This window comes from Acipenser ruthenus, chromosome 13 (assembly GCF_902713425.1).
Source record: "Acipenser ruthenus chromosome 13, fAciRut3.2 maternal haplotype, whole genome shotgun sequence".
Lineage (NCBI taxonomy): Eukaryota > Metazoa > Chordata > Actinopteri > Acipenseriformes > Acipenseridae > Acipenser > Acipenser ruthenus.
The window spans coordinates 25,381,605-25,402,626 of record NC_081201.1 but is presented as its reverse complement, the minus strand read 5'-3'; the positions used below and the strand labels follow the sequence as shown (position 1 = coordinate 25,402,626).

Sequence of the window (21,022 nt, the reverse complement as noted above, 5' to 3'; positions counted from 1 at the left end):
CATTTCAGTCAAGCCAGAAAACCTATGAAAAATAGCATTATGATACATTATGTAATGCCTTGATTCCCATGAACTATTAGTAGATCACAGTATTACAGGCATATTGCACAGTGATCCCGATATGATGCTGTAATGAAATGCATTACTAGTTTGTACTGACATACAATTGTGATGCCATTTGTATGTCAAAATATGGATGTTACCAGTGCCATTGTTCCATTGACTAAAACCACTTTAGATGCCATTGTGCAACCATTTCCCTGCTGTACAGATCCATTGCCAATGAAGATCATTTGGTAAGGATGCCTTTCTTCTGTGTAGATCTCTTTGTGGTTGATTTGATTAACTTATACCCCTTGGGACAAACCACACTATTTAGACAATTTTACAGTACCAGGGGATTTTGAGTCTACTTAATCATTAGTTTTAAATAACAATAAGTAAATATATTTATAGACATACTGTATGGATAAAAGACCAATCTGGACTTATCTGGAAATGTTGGAGGTTGGTGAGTTCATTTATAAATAGCAATTATAACAAAACAGGACCCATAGGCCATTGAGTTCTACAGTCTGGTTTCAGGGCGCAGATGGACATCATGCACACCCCACATTTTGGAACATTTTCAATTTAAATCTACAATGGCCGTCTGATGTTCCCTACTAAAAAACAGAGGCAACATAAACTCCAATTCAACTTTATTATTATTATTATAATTTATTTAGCAGATGCCTTTATCCAAGGCGACTTACAGACACTAAGGTGTGTGAACTATGCATTAGCTGCAGAGTCACTTACAATTATGTCTCACCCAAAAGACGGAGCACAAGGAGGTTAAGTGACTTGCTCCGGATCACACAAGTCACCTGAGTCAGTGGCTGAGGTGGGATTTGAACCGGGGACCTCCTCGTTACAAACCTGTTTCTTTAACCACTGGACCACACAGCCTCCTCTGTCAAAGCATTACCTAACCTGATGACCTAATATAACTTTGTATTTGCTGGCAATGAAAAAAATATTTGTGTATTTATGTACTGGGTAAATTTGTGTATGTATGTATTTATATACCAGGTGATAAATTAAGCGCTGTAGTCAATTCACACAATATCTCTGTTAGGATGTGACTTCAAAGACACACCAGTCTTGATGTGTCAGTTTTCGTTACACCCTCTCTGATATAAACAGGCTTGGACTACTTAGAAATGCGTGTAGCAAAGGAGAAGCCATGCTAATGGGGGTTTTTAACTTCCCCCATATAAAATAGGAAAACCTGGTGGGGAGCACGACCGCCGAAATTGAAATGGTAGAAATGACAAATGACTGCTTCCTAACATAATTTGTCAAGGCACCAACTAGAGGGGGGCATGCCTTGATTTAGTCTCTTCAAATAACAAAGACAGAATAACTAAAACAGAGATCAGAGAACTATTGGCAAACTCAGATTACAACATGGTCTCATTTGAAGTGCTTTTTAAAACACCAAAAGTAACGACTAATGCTAAGGTTTACAATATCAAAAAGGCAAAATATGAAGGAATGAAACAGAGACTAACAGAAGTAGATTGGAGTAAAATAGAGAAAACATTCACAGAGAAAGGATGGCTGTTTTTTTTTAATGTAGTACTAGAGGTGCAAAACAAATACATCCCAAAAGTAGACAAATCAAAATCTAAAACAAAATGCCATAACTATGACAATACAATACCGCCTACAGTAATTACTCTATGAAAAGTGCATTATTTTGTCTTTATTTTGTCATGCGACGTTGACGCTGTCATGGCTGTTTTAATTAGGCTGATGATATTCGCGTACACTAGGCCCATTAAAAAAATGGCTTAAGGTGGACAGCAGATAGACATACTTTAAGCATAACTAATATTTAAGCATAAATACAGTTGACTACTACTATGTTTGGTATATTATATTAGGGCCTACTGCTGTATTATAGTTTCCTTAACTTACCCTCCAGGCTTGGGTTGCCTGTGGAATGCATTTGTGCAGTACAGACTGCAGACTGGATAGTGTAAATAATAAGTGTATTTTGATGATTCTTATGTTCCAGTAGATAGTGTACACTATATAGATAATATTATGATTAAACCAAAGAAACATACATAATACTTTACCACAGTAAAAGCATATTGTTTTTCCACATCAATTCCACATTGCAAAGTGGCATACTGACTTCATAATCACAATTTTTTAAAAATCAGTTAAAATCCATTTCATTTTTTTTTTTTTGTCACAGAGAAGATATACAACTACCACTCAAAACCAACAAATTGAGCCATAAGCATTAAACGAAAAGGATCACCGGGTCTGTGTGCTTTTAAAGTTAGCTGTTAAATGGACATAGCAAAAGTGACTGCAATGAATAGCATTTCAATAGGGTTTTCACTACATAAGTGCTTTTTTGTTGTCATAAAATATTTATGTTCTGTGTGTGCCATTAATAACATTATTTTCATTGTATTGTAAACAAATACATCTGTTGCAACAGAAGCATGTTGCAATGCAGACATGAGCATTGCATTATTACAGCACTTGTACAGTAACTAGAAGCTGATATTCACTTATAGTTTAAAAATGTCTTAGTCTTGACAGCTGATGGGTGTATTTTATGATTCACACATTTTCAAGCATAAACGTATTAATAATTAAACTGCTGTATTGTAGTGTGCACGGGGCTATGGGTCAGGGCTGTTAGGTGACACAATCAAATATGAAGACATAGGCCTGCTAATAGCTCCTGCTAGGGAGCCGGCTCTTTTGTACAGCGGTATCGGCGCTATGCTTCAGAGCGGAATGTCCCTGGTTTGCAGTCTCTGCTGTCAGTGGAATGAATGAGTACAGACTACAGTGTTGTAATATGCTTTTTTACAGTATAAACAAAATGTGAAGCATCTACACTTTTAGATTGTATACAACACAAGTTGTTACAGTAGTGCTACTATTAACTTTTAATACACTTTGGAACCTTAATTTCCAACAAACGAAATGCAAAATTTAGTGTGCTGCTTTAACTTGCTTTCTGTTGATGTTATTATCATTGTAGTCTTCAACAACTTACCATGACTTTATAAGGGAAACTATATTTGGGGGACACACATGTAAATAACCTTTCTCATAATTTGGGTGCACAGAAGGTTAAATGAACTTTTTTTTTTAAAAAAAAATTGATTTAACATGCATGCATTTTTTGTATTTTGTGTATTTGTTTCTTTTTTATGTACGGATCAGGATAATGAAGCCAGTGTGAAAAGGAACACACATTTGCCTGGAAATTTCTCTGGCATTCACAACTTAGCATGTTGTCAGAAGTGCAAAGGTAAGTATTTAAAAGTATAGCAGTATTTCTATATTTCTATAGGTGGTGAATGCTTCTTAAAAGCAGTGTCAGTCTGGGTGTGGGGCAGGTTAAGTGTTACAATTTATTGTCTATTAAATATGGGTTAAGATAACTGCGTTATTTCAGACCTGTACAAAGCTGCTCTTTAAGAGGGCAGAATCCACTTCCAACATTTTTTGTTTTGTTTTGCTTAAATGTTTTAAAATAACACATATACTACTTTAATAGGAAAATGGAAGACATCCTCCAGTTTAAAATCCATCAGACGTGCTTAAAGGAGGCAGCTTTATTGGATTACTATGTCTCTGGGTTTTGGTGGGCCAAAGAAATTAACTTTACAAGCCAGCAGATATCAGGTTTCATGCCCCTCTTACACATGCTGTTGGAGAATGCCAGAGTTTCCATTGAACTTTTTACACATTCGCCAACATTCCATCTTATCCTGTGTAAAGACGTCATCCCATGCATAGAAAATACATCGCAATTCTTAATGTAAAATATATTTAAAAAAAAACAACTTATTAATAGTAATTTCTGAGTACAATTTAGTAATAGTAATTTCTGAGTACAATACAGTGTGGTTTGAAGTTAATACTGCACATAGTGTGTATGATGTATCCAGAGGCCTCATCTCGCACAGTTTGAGCTGATTGAGCTGCCAGAATGCTCAGCTTTGCTTTGTGCTTCTCTCCACAAACTGCATAAGATGATATTAGGTGTTAGATTGCCATAATGTCTGCAGTATTTGAATGATCTAAGCAGTGGCATTATTTAGATCAATTGAATAGACCCAGTTTTCTGAAAGGAATAAAACAATGATAACGGTAAAACAAACAAGTCAAACAAGCAGAAGAATAAATGAACTTCTCCTACCTGCTGTTTCTAGAGTTATACCATTACTTATTCCCTTCAAAAACTTCCAAAATCAATATAACACTCCCTTAAATAGTACACAGCGGGGTTCCTAAAAATATAGCGTTACACGTCCCCAGGTGTTGCTACAACTGTTGAAATAACGTACTTGTAATTTTTCTTTTCATTGTTAACATCCTGACAACTTTTTACACTTATAACTTTAAAGTCTGTTTCAAAGCTCTTTTCAAAATGTCCGCACTAGTGCTCTGGGGTTTGAGATCTGTCCTCTAAATCACAACAGGAAGAGCGATTTTAAAAAAAAACAACCCAAAAACCAAAAAAAAACCCAACATAACAAGAAGTGTTCTGGCTTTTCTGTTGACTTACTTCTTTATCCTTTTCTATATTGATTATGCATTCCTGTATTTAGTAACATTTTATAAAGTACATAGTATTTATGTATTTATTTATTTCTGAATTTATTTTATAAATAAATACTTATTTAATGTAATGCATACTATACATGAATACTTAATTAATAAATAATGCTATGGTTCCTGTCTCTGAAAATGTCTGATAAAATCACAAGGCTAGATTAAGTGAATTAGAAAGTAACAACATCCTTTTTACAAGATCAATTGACTTACTGGTAGAACCTCCTAATTTCAATGGTTTAGGACAAGTACAGTGGTCTGGAATTTCCTGTTTGCACTTTTTAACTTTTGTGGTAAACACACAAATTACAGTGAAATCTTTCCCTTTGGTGGTGTAATATTTCTGCATGCAGTCATACTGTATGTGTAACCCCACACTGGTAAAGTTCATGCCCCTTGTAAAAGGTGTATGGATGTAAAGGAGGCATATATAAACAATAAATTGGTGTAAAATAACATATATTACGTGTTTAATCCCATCTGTCAGAAATAGAGCTAAAAATGTATCTACTGTTCCTGTAGCTTGAGGCCTTAATTGGAATATTAGTCCAATTTGCTGAAACAATAGGCTTCACATGTCATTCAAAACTACAGTACAGCAGGCATGCCACAAGTAACGTTTTAACTGCAAAGAGATCAGGAAAAATGCACTCACTCCCTTTGCTTGTTGCAAAACATTAGCTAAAAATCTACAATATTGCCTGTGTACAACCCTACCCTATCTCACTAAATATATTGGCACCTAGAGCATCAGTTATTGTGTGGAATATAATTATTATAATAAACCTATTCAACCATTAACATTAACCTACTATGTCAATAAATACTATCGAGATGATTGCTTACTTTTTAATTTTAATACAGAAAAACACATGTCACTTGTGGAAAACAGGAAAGAACTTGCAAAGACAATGGCTGGAATTGGGCAGTCCAGCAGGAAAAGGTGGAATTGAATTATTCAGTGTGGACCAGGCCATCTCCATCATTGACTATTTCAAGTCCAGGTACAGTGACTTTCAAGATTCAGTATCTTCTGAGATGTAGCTGTTCTGCCACAGTGAGGGGAATGGTATCTGGTTGTTTTGAATCTCTTATTCGTTGATAGGAAAGCCCTTGAAATTGTCTTCTGAAGTAGGATACTAAAAGTGTCAGTGGCTGCAGTTTATTTCTTCGGCACCTGGTATATCTAACTGGGCAGAAGCCCAGTGTGAAGCAGCTTGTCATACTGCTGTGCTGAAACCCACAAGAGTATTATAGTCAGAGGTACACTATAAGAGTGAGTGGATGGGTCTCTTTGTGATGTCATCTTCTAACAAAACACACAATGCAATTGTAACCACAGAGATGAAAGACCTGTAGTACAAACTTGGTGTATGATGAGTCAAGTAGTGATTAAAAGTCAGGCACTGATGTGACAGGCAGGGCCCTGCCCTGCCACACAGATCTATAAAACGCTGCAGTTGATTCAACATATCTAAAAAATGTCAAGAAGTTGCTTTCTCTATGTAAGATTTATACAAGAGTTACACTTAATTCATCCAAATACCATTGTATCATTTTGTGTGTCAAATGTACTGGCTTCCTGTAAATACAACATGATGTCAAACTTTGATTTTGATGTCAGGTTCTTTTTTACCTAACTTGGCAATTCACAACCATCATCTTATACAGTTTTAATATTTTGTTGAAAGTCAGGTGACTAAAGTCAAGCAGCGATTCACGAGCAACTGAATATACAGTACAATGTCACTGAAATAAATGTTGTCTTCCTATATTTTTTGTGATTGAATATTTAAAATTATAGCAGAAATTTTAATTTAAACAAATGAGACTGAATGTGGTATCCTGGAGTATCTTGTGCAAATCCGCCATGAATTTATATATTTTTGGCACATACAGCAAAACTATTAAAAAATGTATTTTAACACTAAGATATATGTTATTAGATGTATGTCTACAGTTCACATAACATAGTAAGCCTCCAAAGTTGTATCAATGGTTATTACACATCTAGAGTTTTTACAAAAAAAAGATTTCTTCACTTACCAAAAGCATTTTGAGACAAAAACACTTTAAGAGTAAGTCGTCTACCCTACTGCAGTTGCTTGTCTATTGTAAAAAATGGAGGCATCAATTTACACAACACTTTAATAAACTGGCTGTAATACATTTAGCAGAGCTATAATAACAACAACATATTTTACTGCTCTTTCCAGTCCTTTTTCTAATTTTCTATTTTATGTTTTTGCTGCGAAAATACACATGCGTAAAAAAAAGACAGTTCATGCGAAAACAGTATTAGGCTTTCGGGACAGCGGGACATGGGTGGTAATTACCATAAAATGGGCTGCAGTTTCAATGTGCCTATTTTATATATATATATATATATATATATATATATATATATATACAGTGCCTTGCGAAAGTATTCGGCCCCCTTGAACTTTGCGACCTTTTGCCACATTCCAGGCTTCAAACATAAAGATATGAAACTGTAATTTTTTGTGAAGAATCAACAACAAGTGGGACACAATCATGAAGTGGAACGAAATTTATTGGATATTTCAAACTTTTTTAACAAATAAAAAACTGAAAAATTGGGCGTGCAAAATTATTCAGCCCCCTTAAGTTAATACTTTGTAGTGCCACCTTTTGCTGCGATTACAGCTGTAAGTCGCTTGGGGTATGTCTCTATCAGTTTTGCACATCGAGAGACTGAAATTTTTGCCCATTCCTCCTTGCAAAACAGCTCGAGCTCAGTGAGGTTGGATGGAGAGCATTTGTGAACAGCAGTTTTCAGTTCTTTCCACAGATTCTCGATTGGATTCAGGTCTGGACTTTGACTTGGCCATTCTAACACCTGGATATGTTTATTTGTGAACCATTCCATTGTAGATTTTGCTTTATGTTTTGGATCATTGTCTTGTTGGAAGACAAACCTCCGTCCCAGTCTCAGGTCTTTTGCAGACTCCATCAGGTTTTCTTCCAGAATGGTCCTGTATTTGGCTCCATCCATCTTCCCATCAATTTTAACCATCTTCCCTGTCCCTGCTGAAGAAAAGTAGGCCCAAACCATGATACTGCCACCACCATGTTTGACAGTGGGGATGGTGTGTTCAGGGTGATGAGCTGTGTTGCTTTTACGCCAAACATAACGTTTTGCATTGTTGCCAAAAAGTTTGATTTTGGTTTCATCTGACCAGAGCACCTTCTTCCACATGTTTGGTGTGTCTCCCAGGTGGCTTGTGGCAAACTGTAAATGACACTTTTTATGGATATCTTTAAGAAATGGCTTTCTTCTTGCCACTCTTCCATAAAGGCCAGATTTGTGCAGTATACGACTGATTGTTGTCCTATGGACAGAGTCTCCCACCTCAGCTGTAGATCTCTGCAGTTCATCCAGAGTGATCATGGGCCTCTTGGCTGCATCTCTGATCAATCTTCTCCTTGTATGAGCTGAAAGTTTAGAGGGACGGCCAGGTCTTGGTAGATTTGCAGTGGTCTGATACTCCTTCCATTTCAATATTATCGCTTGCACAGTGCTCCTTGGGATGTTTAAAGCTTGGGAAATCTTTTTGTATCCAAATCCGGCTTTAAACTTCTCCACAACAGTATCTCGGACCTGCCTGGTGTGTTCCTTGTTCTTCATGATGCTCTCTGCGCTTTAAACGGACCTCTGAGACTATCACAGTGCAGGTGCATTTATACGGAGACTTGATTACACACAGGTGGATTCTATTTATCATCATTAGTCATTTAGGTCAACATTGGATCATTCAGAGATCCTCACTGAACTTCTGGAGAGAGTTTGCTGCACTGAAAGTAAAGGGGCTGAATAATTTTGCACGCCCAATTTTTCAGTATTTTATTTGTTAAAAAAGTTTGAAATATCCAATAAATTTCTTTCCACTTCATGATTGTGTCCCACTTCTTGTTGATTCTTCACAAAAAATTACAGTTTCATATCTTTATGTTTGAAGCCTGAAATGTGGCAAAAGGTCGCAAAGTTCAAGGGGGCCAAATACTTTCGCAAGGCACTGTATATATATATATATATATATATATATATATATATATATATATATATAAATGATTCAATTAGCTCCAGCCACATTCTCACATGTATTTTGGCAGGGATAGGAAATTAACCCCATCCCTGCCAACCACCACCAAACCACCACAAAACTAAATATTATTTACAGGCAGGGCCCTGCCCTGCCACACAGATCTATATAACGCTGCAGTTGATTCAACATATCTAAAAAATGTCAAGAAGTTGCTTTCTCTATGTAAGATTAATATAAGAGTTACACTTAATTCATCCAAATACCATTGTATCATTTTGTGTGTCAAATGTACTGCCTTCCTGTAAATACAACATGATGTCAAACTTTGATTTTGATGCAGATTTGCACTCCCACCAATATCCCTCAAGGGATTAGAGGCAGTAATTATCTGGGAATGGCCTTGTATCCATCCAGATAAACACTTTTGCAGACTTGTCATGTTGAATCTGCTATCCTGGCTGGCTTTATAAGATGTAGAGGAGTTTGGTCATCTGATGGCCAAGTTGCATCTATCCCAGCAAATAAAATACAAGTTTAAAATGATTGGTTTAAATGAATAGGAGGATGTATAAAATGGAGGGAAATTGTTAATAAATGGGTCTGACAGTGTGGTGTTCAGCTGTTACAGTTAATGGTGTCTGTTTACATAGCAAGGATCTGGGCTTTTCAATTTCCTTTAGATGAAGGTTCATTCAACACCCACTCAGCTACAAGAAAAACAAGAATAATTTGTCATAGATCAAAGGTTTTTTTGTAGGATATGACTAAAAGAACACAAAATGAATTATAAACAAATTGTGGTAGAAATAACAGTACAACTGTTTTAGTATTAATATAAGATATCACTTAGCAATAAAATGGTAAGTTGCATGCAATACAACGAGGACTCTTCCTCAGTTCCCCATTAAAGAAACAAACATTAAGTTTTGGAAATGCTTCATTCCTGGAATATCTGATTCTGTATCGAAGATGTCTTTGTAATAAGTACCCTAAGTTTACAGCAATTACAATGGGAACTCTTTTGTAATTTCTCACGGACCAATCAAATTGTACTGAATGCAATCAGATTAATAAAAGAAGTACCTTGATTATTTCTAGAACAGCTTTTTAAACAAACATTTATACCGTAAGATATTTGGTAGCCTATCTAATCACATGCACACGCATAGATTTTAGATATCTTGGCTCACCTCTCCTTTTACTTAGGTAACCTTAATAAGTTTCCGTTGTGTAATTAGCATCTTCTTAACTAAAGCAGTAAGAATGTCTTCAAAGCAACAAGAGTGAGTTCCTCCTGTTCGAAGCAGCTTGAAGACTGTGTTGCAAAAATAACGTGCTTGACAGCTGTTTCTGAAGACATGGATCAGTAGTACAGCTAAACTACTTGGAAGCACATTTAGTGGGCTAAGGCGCTTGATTTTATGTGGTCTTGAACAAAGGGGGCTAGGCAAAGTCTGTGATTGTCTAGTTCATATCAGAGTTGGCATGTCCTAGAGTAAAAATGTTAAGCACCAGTGTTTAGTACTGGTAAGCTAATTATTGCACATACAGTATTTACTACATACATGTATACATTTTAAGATATACAGGTAGCAGAATAATTAGTAATATGGACATTCATTAGCATATTCTTGAGAATATTGGAATCTTTGACACAAACCTCTTTGTCATTATGCTTTTAAAACAGGGTTAAACAGGGATACTTCAAGGGGTATTAATACAAAATGCAAAGCTTTGAACTATTCCATTCAAATAATCCACAATCCTCCCTGAGAGATTACTATTTATGCTACAGATGTGGTTAAGAAAATGCTGAGCATGGCTAATTTGGTATTGGAATATGATTACTAAATTCTGCTCAGATGTTTTATTTCACATTAACCAAATATTTATATTTAGTATTAAGATTCTTCCAACTTGGCAATACTAGGAAATACGTGTGATACATGTGACCTTTTACTTTCACTCTCATATATATATATATATATATATATATATATATATATATATATATATATATATATATATATATATAAGCTTAAAGAGCCAGCTGCCCTTATATATACTGTATACACACACACACACACACACACACACACACAATTCAGAATGGAATCAGTCCCCACTACCTCTTAACATCTGGTAAACGAATACAGAATCCCAATCAAGCTAAATATATTATAAATGCTGGACCAAAGTTGATGCTTACATATGAACAAAAATATGCTCCCTAACAGAGACCGCAGTGTACTGGAAATACCAAACAGTGATGCATTCTGTTAGGCTATAAAGCAGAAGTAAATGCAAATAAGTTTAAAGAGTGCCAGTGAATACATTATTCATTTTTCTTCCAGCTTCATAGTCTAAGTCAGTGGTTCACACTTACGACTTTTCCAATGCATTCAGCCAACATTTTGTTCAAACTATGTCATTTATTATGAACTGTCCTGCTTTGTTCCAGTGATTTTAATTGTATAAATTGAGCCTGGTTAGTGAAGTAATTAAGGACCTGGTTGGAACACAGTCCTAGAATGGTCTGGAAGAGACACAAGTCTAAACAGAGTCTATGCAGACGCCTATTAGATTTGGTTAGTTGTGCATGGACACGTGGGAATAATTTTAATGCAGGCTAATTCATGTCCTGGACAGCAGTTCTGAACACAGTGCAATCAAATTCTTTGGGCCATTACTTATGATATGATATGACTTTGATTATGATATACTTCCATATATCATAATCAAAGTTGTGTGTTAAATGTATTGATCAAATGCAACTACATTAAAGACTGTAGTCCTGTATATTTTTTAAACCTTAATGTTTTCAGTTTAGTTCAGCATTATAAACTATACGAATTTCTCTTCAGTCAACCAAAAGATGAGCTTGTTCTGGGCCTGGAAGTGAGTGTTGTTTTCCTTTTATTTTATAACAATACAGGAGTAAAACCCACAATCTAACAACTGCAATATTGTAATAGGCAGCAATAACTTTCTGTGTAAACGGCCTGTTCATCGTGGCTGATATACAGACATGAATTCTAGACTGAAAGATGACTGATAGTAGGTGCTCTGTTAGATTTATTTTTCCAATTGCTATAGTTGGTAGGGCACTAGAAATGGTGAGCAGCTCCTGAAATGAAAATAACTGTAATACAGGCTTATCAAAAAAGTACAGTACCTGCAACTACAAACCACAGACATTTAAAACATTATTAAAAGACCAGAGAACAAAAAAGAAACAAGGTTCATTTTCAAGATACTTAGTTATAGATTCAATAGTTTAGTTATGCTTTGGGCAGTTTGTCGCTTTAAATAGAGGAATGGGCACACTGTCTTTTTTTTAAAGGAAACTGTCTTTAATCATAGGAAGGGCAGTGATATTTGAAAAAGGACTGACTTTTCCTGCATTTGTTACAATGTATCATGTCTGTTGTTGCTCTTAATCAGGGCAAAATTATAAAAAGCAAAACGCATGTGACCAGAACAAAGTTAGACTAGAGTTGATATTTTATAAATCTCATATATCTTTTGAAAAATACATTTTTCAAAAGAAAGTATTCTTATACAATATCTAACAATATGAATGTAACTGTCTTTACAAAAATGTAAATAATTACATTGAGAAAAAAAGTTTGCATTATAGAGTATTCAATTTTTTTTTAAAAAAAAGGCCACAGCAGAGGAATCTGGGCTTAATGATCTGTAAAAGGAAGAGATAACATGTTGTATGAGTCATGTATCCAAACAACAAAAAAAAATAAGGAAAGAGAATAGACATAAACACAGAGTCTATCCTGTGTTGTCCCAATTAGTTATGAGACAAAAAATGTTGAAAACAGTGAAACAGGGAAGGCCCCTTCTACAGTAAAATGTAGTACTAAATTAGTATTAAAGGCTAAATCATGCAATCTCTCCTGTGTTGGTTTCCAAGACAACAAACCTCCCAGGAGAATTGATACAGAAACACTCTGCCATGGCAATCAGCTTCGTCTTTTCAGACTTAAAAGCATACTCTATATCATCTACATTTTCCTAATATTTCTTTCCCGTTTAACATCTTATTATTTTTGATTAGATCATTATTTACCATGCATACTAACTATTCCTGTGTGGGAAGCATATCAGTGTTGCGCTGTGGACTGACGCCTGTTAGTAAGCTTGGTAAATAATGAACTTAGCAAACACAACAATAGAGATTCATACAGAAATAAGAGGATAACGTTGGGAATTGTAGGAACATGTACCGTAGGTGTTATAAAGTGTCCCTTTAAAGGAACGATAACCAGTGTTTTACAATTCATTTTCTTATGACTTACTGAATCTTGTCTTTTTATTTTTGTTTTTGTAAGGAAAACATTGCGGTTATTAAGCCAACAGAGTTCCCATTCCCAGCTCCGCTTGAGGAAGGCCTGTCCTCTGACATCTACTCTCAGCTTATAGCACCGGCCCCAGCAGAACAAAATAAAGACGAGCTATTACTAGAAATAGTGGGAATGGATGTTCTTTCAGATCAGTTCTTTATCTTCCAGTCAGTTCTCGTTGAGATGAATTTCAAGTGACCAGAAAAAAAATAGTCATCAGAAATTCTTATTATCTGTGCCAACTAGTCCTGCGGACTACTGTACATTGAAAACATATATTAGTGCAGATCCAGCATCCAGCATGAATGAAAACAAACCGGTATAAATTCATTCTGAATACAGCAAGAGGTTGTAGCTAACAAAATTCTTATATAAATCTTACATGTTTATTTTTATTGGTTAAATTGGTCTTTTAAAACCCGATATCTGGTACTAGTTTAAAGCAATCTCTGTTTGCAAGCCATGCTTCAGGTTGTGTTGCACTTTGCCATTTCAACGGGAGAGTCAAATTGTCTCTACCCCTCCAACAGCTTCTTGCCTTTTACCAACCAGGTGCTTTCCTTGTGTACTGACATGCTTTAAGCCAGTAACATGCTTTGACCCAGAAGACACTACTGATGTAAAATGACTAGTGAAACAAAGTGAAGCAGTAACAGGTACAGTATCCTGAGAATGAGGTGTGGAAATTTATAACTCTCTCGAACTTCGGATTGTACTAGATAGCATGATTTTAAATGGAAATATGTGTTTGCAGGAACATGTGTTTCTTTCAGCCCTGCACATTTGAGACCTAATGTATGCAGCAAATGGCAGCGCATGACATATAAGATTTATGAAATTAATTTATTAACTACAGCCACTTTAATTGTTTGTTACTCATTTTGTAAAACAACATAAGCTACCAATTACATTGGTGTAAAGACTTTGCTTATCAACTATACCACCATCCCCCATAGTCTGCCTGTGGTAGAGTGGCCAGATGTCTATGGTGGTCAGGAGGCAGAAAGGAGACTCAGGAATGAAGAACTGCAAGTTTATTTTTGTTAAATCAAATTATAAACAAATACAGCTCACAGAGCCAAAGTAAAAAGGTTAAATAAAAACAAGTCATGAACACAAAATGAAACAGAAAATCTCTCACCCACGTCTTGCAGTATCACAGTGGGTTTTAAAAATGAAAATACAGGAGCATTTGTTTCTCTTCTTGTAGCAGCAAACGTCCCTGCTCCCTGCTCCCTGCTCCCTGCTCCCTGCTCCCTGCTCCCTGCTCCCTGCTCCCTGCTCCCTGCTCCCTGCTCCCTGCTCCCTGCTCCCTGCTCCCTGCTCCCTGCTCCCTGCTCGTCTCTCTAATGGAGGTTTGAGCTCTCTTTTTATAGGACATGGCTGTTCCTAATTAACACCAATTATTCCATTAGGAACAGCCACATTCTCACATTTTTTTGGTAGGGACAGGAATTGACCTCATCCCTGCCAACCACAACTAAAACACATACAAACACCAACACTATTTACAGGCAGAGCCACACTGCCCCTGTTACATGTCCAGATTCATTGCTGTACAGCACTTGCTTTTTTTTAGACATATCCAGAAACTGGTCAAGTGGCATAGGAACTACCGTATTTATTTAACCTGGAAAATATTCATGCTGGCTTAGAAGAATTCAGCATGGAACAGAGCAGATTAATGGTGGTGAACGGAGAAGGGGCTTCTATGTCATTTCTTATTATTTAAAATTATAGTGTGCTTTATTTTTGACTGATATCCTCATAGTTTGTAAAAATGCAAAAAAGTGTGTATGTGCATCACGCTGGTATTCATGAAAGTTGTTTCTAAGAGAGATTTGGGGATATTTTCTAAAGTTAATTCAATTTACTAGTTGGTCTACTTAAAATGTGATAATATTTTACCAACCTCCATATGGAAGGAATACATAATTGGCTTCTGTGTTTTGAGAGTGTGAAAGTATGGATGTACATCATGGTAGCACAGTAAGTGCATTGTAAAGCATAGTGAAAGCATGGAAAATCTTAGTAAAGAAAAACACAGATGTGATGGGATGTTGAATCACATGGTAAGAGAGTGGAACAAATTGACCACAGTATTAAAAAAACATGATTTAAAATACATACTGTTAAACTGCATAGTTCAGTGAAGCCAGAGTATTGCACACACAAAAAAATACATTCCTTATTTTCTTTCTTGCAAAACACATATCTTGAAGTAATTATAATCATAATGTTTTGCAAGTAATCATTTAATTTGATCACAAAACTGATGTGCCAGTAAAATTCAATATAAACAAATAAAAGGTGCTCTTTATTGGTTAATTTTACCAATATAGTTATTAAGCTATGAGTCTACAGTGGATACAAATGAATAACAATGAATAAATCCCATCTAAAAGTATAAAAGTCACATTAGAAATCTTACAATGCAACTTGTTATATACAGATGTGTACATTAAGTGATCAGGATTTAACAGCGCTGTTTTTGAAACAAACAAGACACCCAGTTGCTACCCATTTCTGAATTCCTACTCACATTGTATTTGTGTGGCGGTCAAAAAATTAAATAGAAACTGTAATCAAAATATCTGCCCTGGTGTTAATAAAAAAAAAGGGTTTACTAATAAAATGTTATTTTAATACAATTTTTATAGATCTTCACAGTACAAAAAAAAAAATCATTCTCTGGGTGATGTATTGTTTCTTTTCACAGGTGGGTAATGATGAGAGATCTCCTGTAACTGAAGCAGAAGTCAAAGATCCTTTGGAAGCCTACACCATGGAAGATGTAAAATTTGTGTTGGGGCTTGTCACACGAGACGTTATTGGAAACCTGCAGGTATGTTAACAATATCTACCCCCCTTCCCTCCATTGTACTTCAGAGGTGTGATTTCATTCAACCTTTTCTGAACAAGAAGTACATCTATTTGCTTAAATAAATATCCAAAGCATAGCTTCATCAGTAAAAAAATGTTTGTCACCTTGCTCTAAAGAAAAAAAAATGGACTCATTACATACTAGGGCAAACGCTTTAGAGAGTTGCATATATCGTTAGCACAAATTATTGAGTGTATCATAATCTCGGGGTGTATGGAGGCTTGCCTGACTGTCTTATGTGTGTGTCACACGTTAGCATTTGTATATACATTAAGAGCTTATTGAATTGTGATTTTAAAAAATGGTCTGTACACACTTCAGCACAAGTTACTGAGAGTGTCAGAGTATGGGTTTCTATGAAGGTATCTCTCCATCTCTGTATATCAAACTTACATTTCCACATATAGCTAGAGAGTTGCTTATTGAATTGTGATTGGTCTGTACATACTTTAGCTATTTATAGCATCAGAATCTGGGGTTATATTAAGGTATGTGTCAATGTGTCTGTAAGTCAATCTTACATATTGAGTGCATGCAGTGGGTATGGGTCACAGTAACATTTTCACCTTGTGCAGTTTGGGCAAGAAAGTGAAGCTGTTCTGGCTGTGCAAAATGAGATATCTAATTATAGACAATTTACACACAAGGAATTGCTATATAGCATTACAAATATGCAAGAAAACAAAAAAACCAAGTGATCCCTAAAAACCCATATAGATTGTAATTCACTACCTAAAATGGAGTACAATTGAAGTCCCAAATCAGTTCAAGCAGAAACACAATACAGTTGACTTTACTTGGCTAAAATATATATATATATATATCCTGCTTTCCATTGACCATAAGCAGGATATGTGAAGCTATTTTTATTTATTTATTTCTTAGCAGACGCCCTTATCCAGGGAGACTTACAATTGTTACAAGATATCACATTATTTTTACATACAATTACCCATTTATACAGTTGGGTTTTTACTGGAGCAATCTAGGTAAAGTACCTTGATCAAGGGTACAGCAGCAGTGTCCCGACCTGGGATTGAACCCACAGCCCTCCGGTCAAGAGTCCAGAGTCCTAACCACTACTCCACACTGCTGCCCTATTTTCAGCAATTCACAGAGAGCGCACCCTTATCTTGACAGGCAGACCTTATTTAATGTTCCTGAATTTGGGGTTAAAGTTAAGAGTTAAGAAAAATAAATAAAAAAACAGACCTCTGAGATTTAAAAAAAAAAAAAAAAAAAAAAATGGGGTTCATATTATAGGATTTGGATTTTGGTCAAACAAATTTGATTGACCAAAACAGGGGAAGGTGCTATGACAAGAATTAGTGTTAATGCACTGTAATAAATACTTTTGAAATGAGTCACATTGTATGTTGGCTACAACAAGTACAGTAGGCTTTACAGATATCTATCAAATGCATCACAATTAATATTTTTCTTTGTTCGTACTCTTATGTACATTACATTTTACCTTACCATAGGTATATCCTGATTCACAAATAACACTATTTTTCTTTGAAAAAAATAAAAATGAAATACTGCAAAAAATGTGCACTACCACTGAAATGAGCCTTTTTGCAGTAAGATATGCTTGTAATACTAACATCTGGTTTCCCATAGCATATCCTGGATGTGAACATTGCCTGGGGAGCAGCAACTCATGTGGGTTTGATCATTATAGGCCAGTATGGATAGGAATGCTGTACTTTTTTTGTTACTGTATTGTTTAAGTCAAAAGTGGTTTGGTATGTGTATTTAATAAAAAAAAACAAAAAAAACAAAACATGTAAAACAAATGTACACAGCCGTTTGGCAATTGCATGGATAAGTGTAATTTTGCATTAACTCCTGGTGTACTGCCTGCAGTCAAATCTCCAGCATAACAACTAATTATTCTCAGCACTTTTTGTGTTTGGCTTTGTCTTAAAATGCAGTGTGTTTTCAAATATACACTGCAAACTATTTCAAATTAAGATTAGTTTAAAATAGCTGTGTTTTGGTTACTTGGTTTCAGAAGAAGGATGTTGTAAATGAGCAGAGGCTTGTATAAAACTCCAGTGTTCAAATGTAGTGGGTTAAAAATGAATTGGCATTGATCTAACAGCCACTTTAGGGGACATGCTTGAACTGTGAGACACATGTGTTATACATTTGTGGTGACGAATCGCTGGGAAAAAAGGCCTGATACAATGCAACAGCTGCTAAAATTCGACAATATCTAATAATGAAACTCCATAATCCAATTTAGGGCCCCAGGGGTATTGACTAGAATGGGTCCGGTATAATAAAAAGTAGAAAATGTCATCTTCAAACCAGCTTGATACTAAAGGTTAAACCGTGTAAATTAATTAATAAAGTCAAATCTCCAATCAGCAAACTGATAATGTGGCCGAATACAAAACCATATCTGGGATGAGTGTACAATTTTGCATTAATATACAGTACATCACTAATGTTTATTTTATATTCTCGTTTAGAGAGGTTAATAGTTTAACCATGTCATGTCAAAAAGGTCAGCTGCAGTGTGTACACAGTAGTATGTGTACAATGTATGTTTATTTATTAAATATTTATTCCCTGTACACATGAATTCTAATCCACATTAATGTTGTTGTAGCCTACAGTATATCTTAAAAAACAGCTCTCCAATGGAAGGCTTCAGGTGATTTTTAAACAATTATTAAAAAATCCTAATATGTTCAAATTTAAACTTTTAAACATGTTTAATCCTAAAGTTTAGGAAATTAAACAGATTCCAGCAACCCTGATTGCATTGTCAGAAACAAATGAACAATCACTGAATCCCATGTATGTTAAATAAATAAAACAATATCTAAACAATGTCCTAAGGAAACATTGCTGTTCATAAATGATACCCTATGAATGTGTCTGTTCTGCCACTGTAACGTGATAAGAGGTTATCAAGAGTGGAGAGGGCAGGCCACCAAATCTCTGCAAAAAGGATATGATTGTGCTGTAGGATACTGACCAGATTCTAAGGACTATCAGGCGCGGTAGACAGAGACTGTGCAGCCTGATGTAATCTCATTGTGTTAACCCTTCCTCTGTTTTCTTGACAGATGGAGATCAGTGAGAAGCGCAAAGCACAGGAGGAGACCTACATTGTGAGAATGAACAGACTTAAGACTTAACTGTGAGGAAATTGAAAGGAGGCATAATGCCATTTGTTAAACACAGTCAAACTGGGAAAATGTGATTAAATGCCACCAATGTTAGCCTTCATCCAGAACTTCAAACACTCAGTCATATTTTATGAGTTCACTGGAAACAACAAACCTTTTGCTTAATCCCCTTGATTATTCTTAGTGGCTTTTATTCAATAAGTCATATATATATATATATATATATATATATATATATATATATATATATATATATAATTCAGAAAAATTGAAAAAAGTATTTCTTAAGGCCCCAGTTGTAGCATTCAAAAGAGAAGCTAATTTAGGCGATATTTTAGTTCACAGTAAACATAAAAGAATAATTGACAGAGTAGGTTCTACAAATACTTGCACTAGTACATGTAAAGTGTGTAAATACATGGACAAAAGTAAAAATATAATTAAACATAAGAACAACACATATCCAATAAAAACGAATACCTTCTGTAAAAATAGCAATGTTGTTTATGGACTAGCCTGTGAAAAATGTGAAGAGAGACTGGAACTACTTTATATAAAATAATTCAGAACCACCTTTCATTAATTAGAAATAAAAAAATGAATGAACCAATAGTACAGCACTTCACCAGTCAAGGACATGACATAAATGATGTAATGTTTGTAGTATTAGAACAGCTCAAATTAGACAATGAGACATATAGAAGAATAAAAGAAAGTAAATGGATAAATAGACTGAACACGATTATGCCAGCGGGACTCAACAGAAAAGAATAAACTAATTAACTCCAATAAATATATAACATTTAAATAAATAAATAAACAATATCATTCAAAAGTTGTGCATGCTGATGTGCTGCGGAAGCCAAATTAAGGCTGATCCTCAGAGCCGGCATTGCATGATAATATAAATATAAGTTTCTATAAAATAATGTTAATTAGAATGAATACAGATTTAAAGATATAAGTAGAAATGATGTCACAATATATAGAACACCATTACTATATGTAAGAATAAATCATGGATTTGAATATAAAGAATAACAAGTAGTTGTCATGCTGTCAAACACCTATAAATACCTCCGATGTTTTGATTCAAACACATGCTCCCTTGAGAAAGATATGTTGGGCAGCTGGCTCTGAGCTAATATATATATATATATATATATATATATATATATATATATATATATATATATATATGTAACCAGGGCTAGATCGGCCAAGTCTTTATAGATGTAAAAGCCAGCACTATCTGGTGCACAGCTCAGTATTTCCAGCAACACAAAACAATCTTGATCCTTAATACCTGTTCACTAGATGGCGCTGGCTCTTACCTCTAATAAGACACTGGGCTGATCTAGCCTGGGTTACATATGTTTATGGCAATCAACTGGAATGGAAGATCTGCCACAGAACAGTTATCTTAACTATTATACTTGCATTCATTCTTATTTTCTGTTTATTACTGTTCTTTTATGCTTTTTTTTTTTACTTTGAAAAACGTTATTACTGGATATAAAAACAACCTGTATAGTGATATTGATTCTACCTGAATAATTTAAACTAAACTACACCATTTTTAAATGTGACAAGAATGCTGTGAGCTGTGTGGGCTCAGTGAAGTTGTGTTTATATTTTTAGTACAGTCTAACCCTTTGAACTGGAGCCATCTAGTGTTCTCAGCAAAAACATTTTCAGCGTGGTCACAGGGGATATATTCACAAAGGGCAAGCAGCCAGACTACATTGAAATCTGAAAAGTGCTTGGGCTCTGTCATAATTAAAGCTATCTGGTATTCTGACTGCTTTCATATGTTGTTTTTAATATACAGTTAACCTATTTATTACCTTAACTGGTTTAAAGTACAGTAATTCAGAGATATTTATATAACTCAATGTTTTTGAGAACATTGCCAGTGGAGGTATT

General features: G+C 35.1%; 1 protein-coding gene across 1 annotated transcript; it reads left to right on the top strand.

Moving 5' to 3' along the window:
- The first annotated feature begins 9,971 nt into the window (after window positions 1-9,971).
- On the top strand, window positions 9,972-19,105 carry LOC131740136 (ciliary-associated calcium-binding coiled-coil protein 1-like). Its single transcript, XM_059035260.1, has 5 exons — window positions 9,972-9,991; window positions 11,534-11,606; window positions 13,055-13,192; window positions 15,786-15,911; window positions 19,034-19,105. Exons 1-5 carry the CDS (start codon window positions 9,972-9,974, stop codon window positions 19,103-19,105), a joined length of 429 nt encoding a protein of 142 aa, XP_058891243.1.
- The last annotated feature ends 1,917 nt before the right edge of the window (window positions 19,106-21,022 follow it).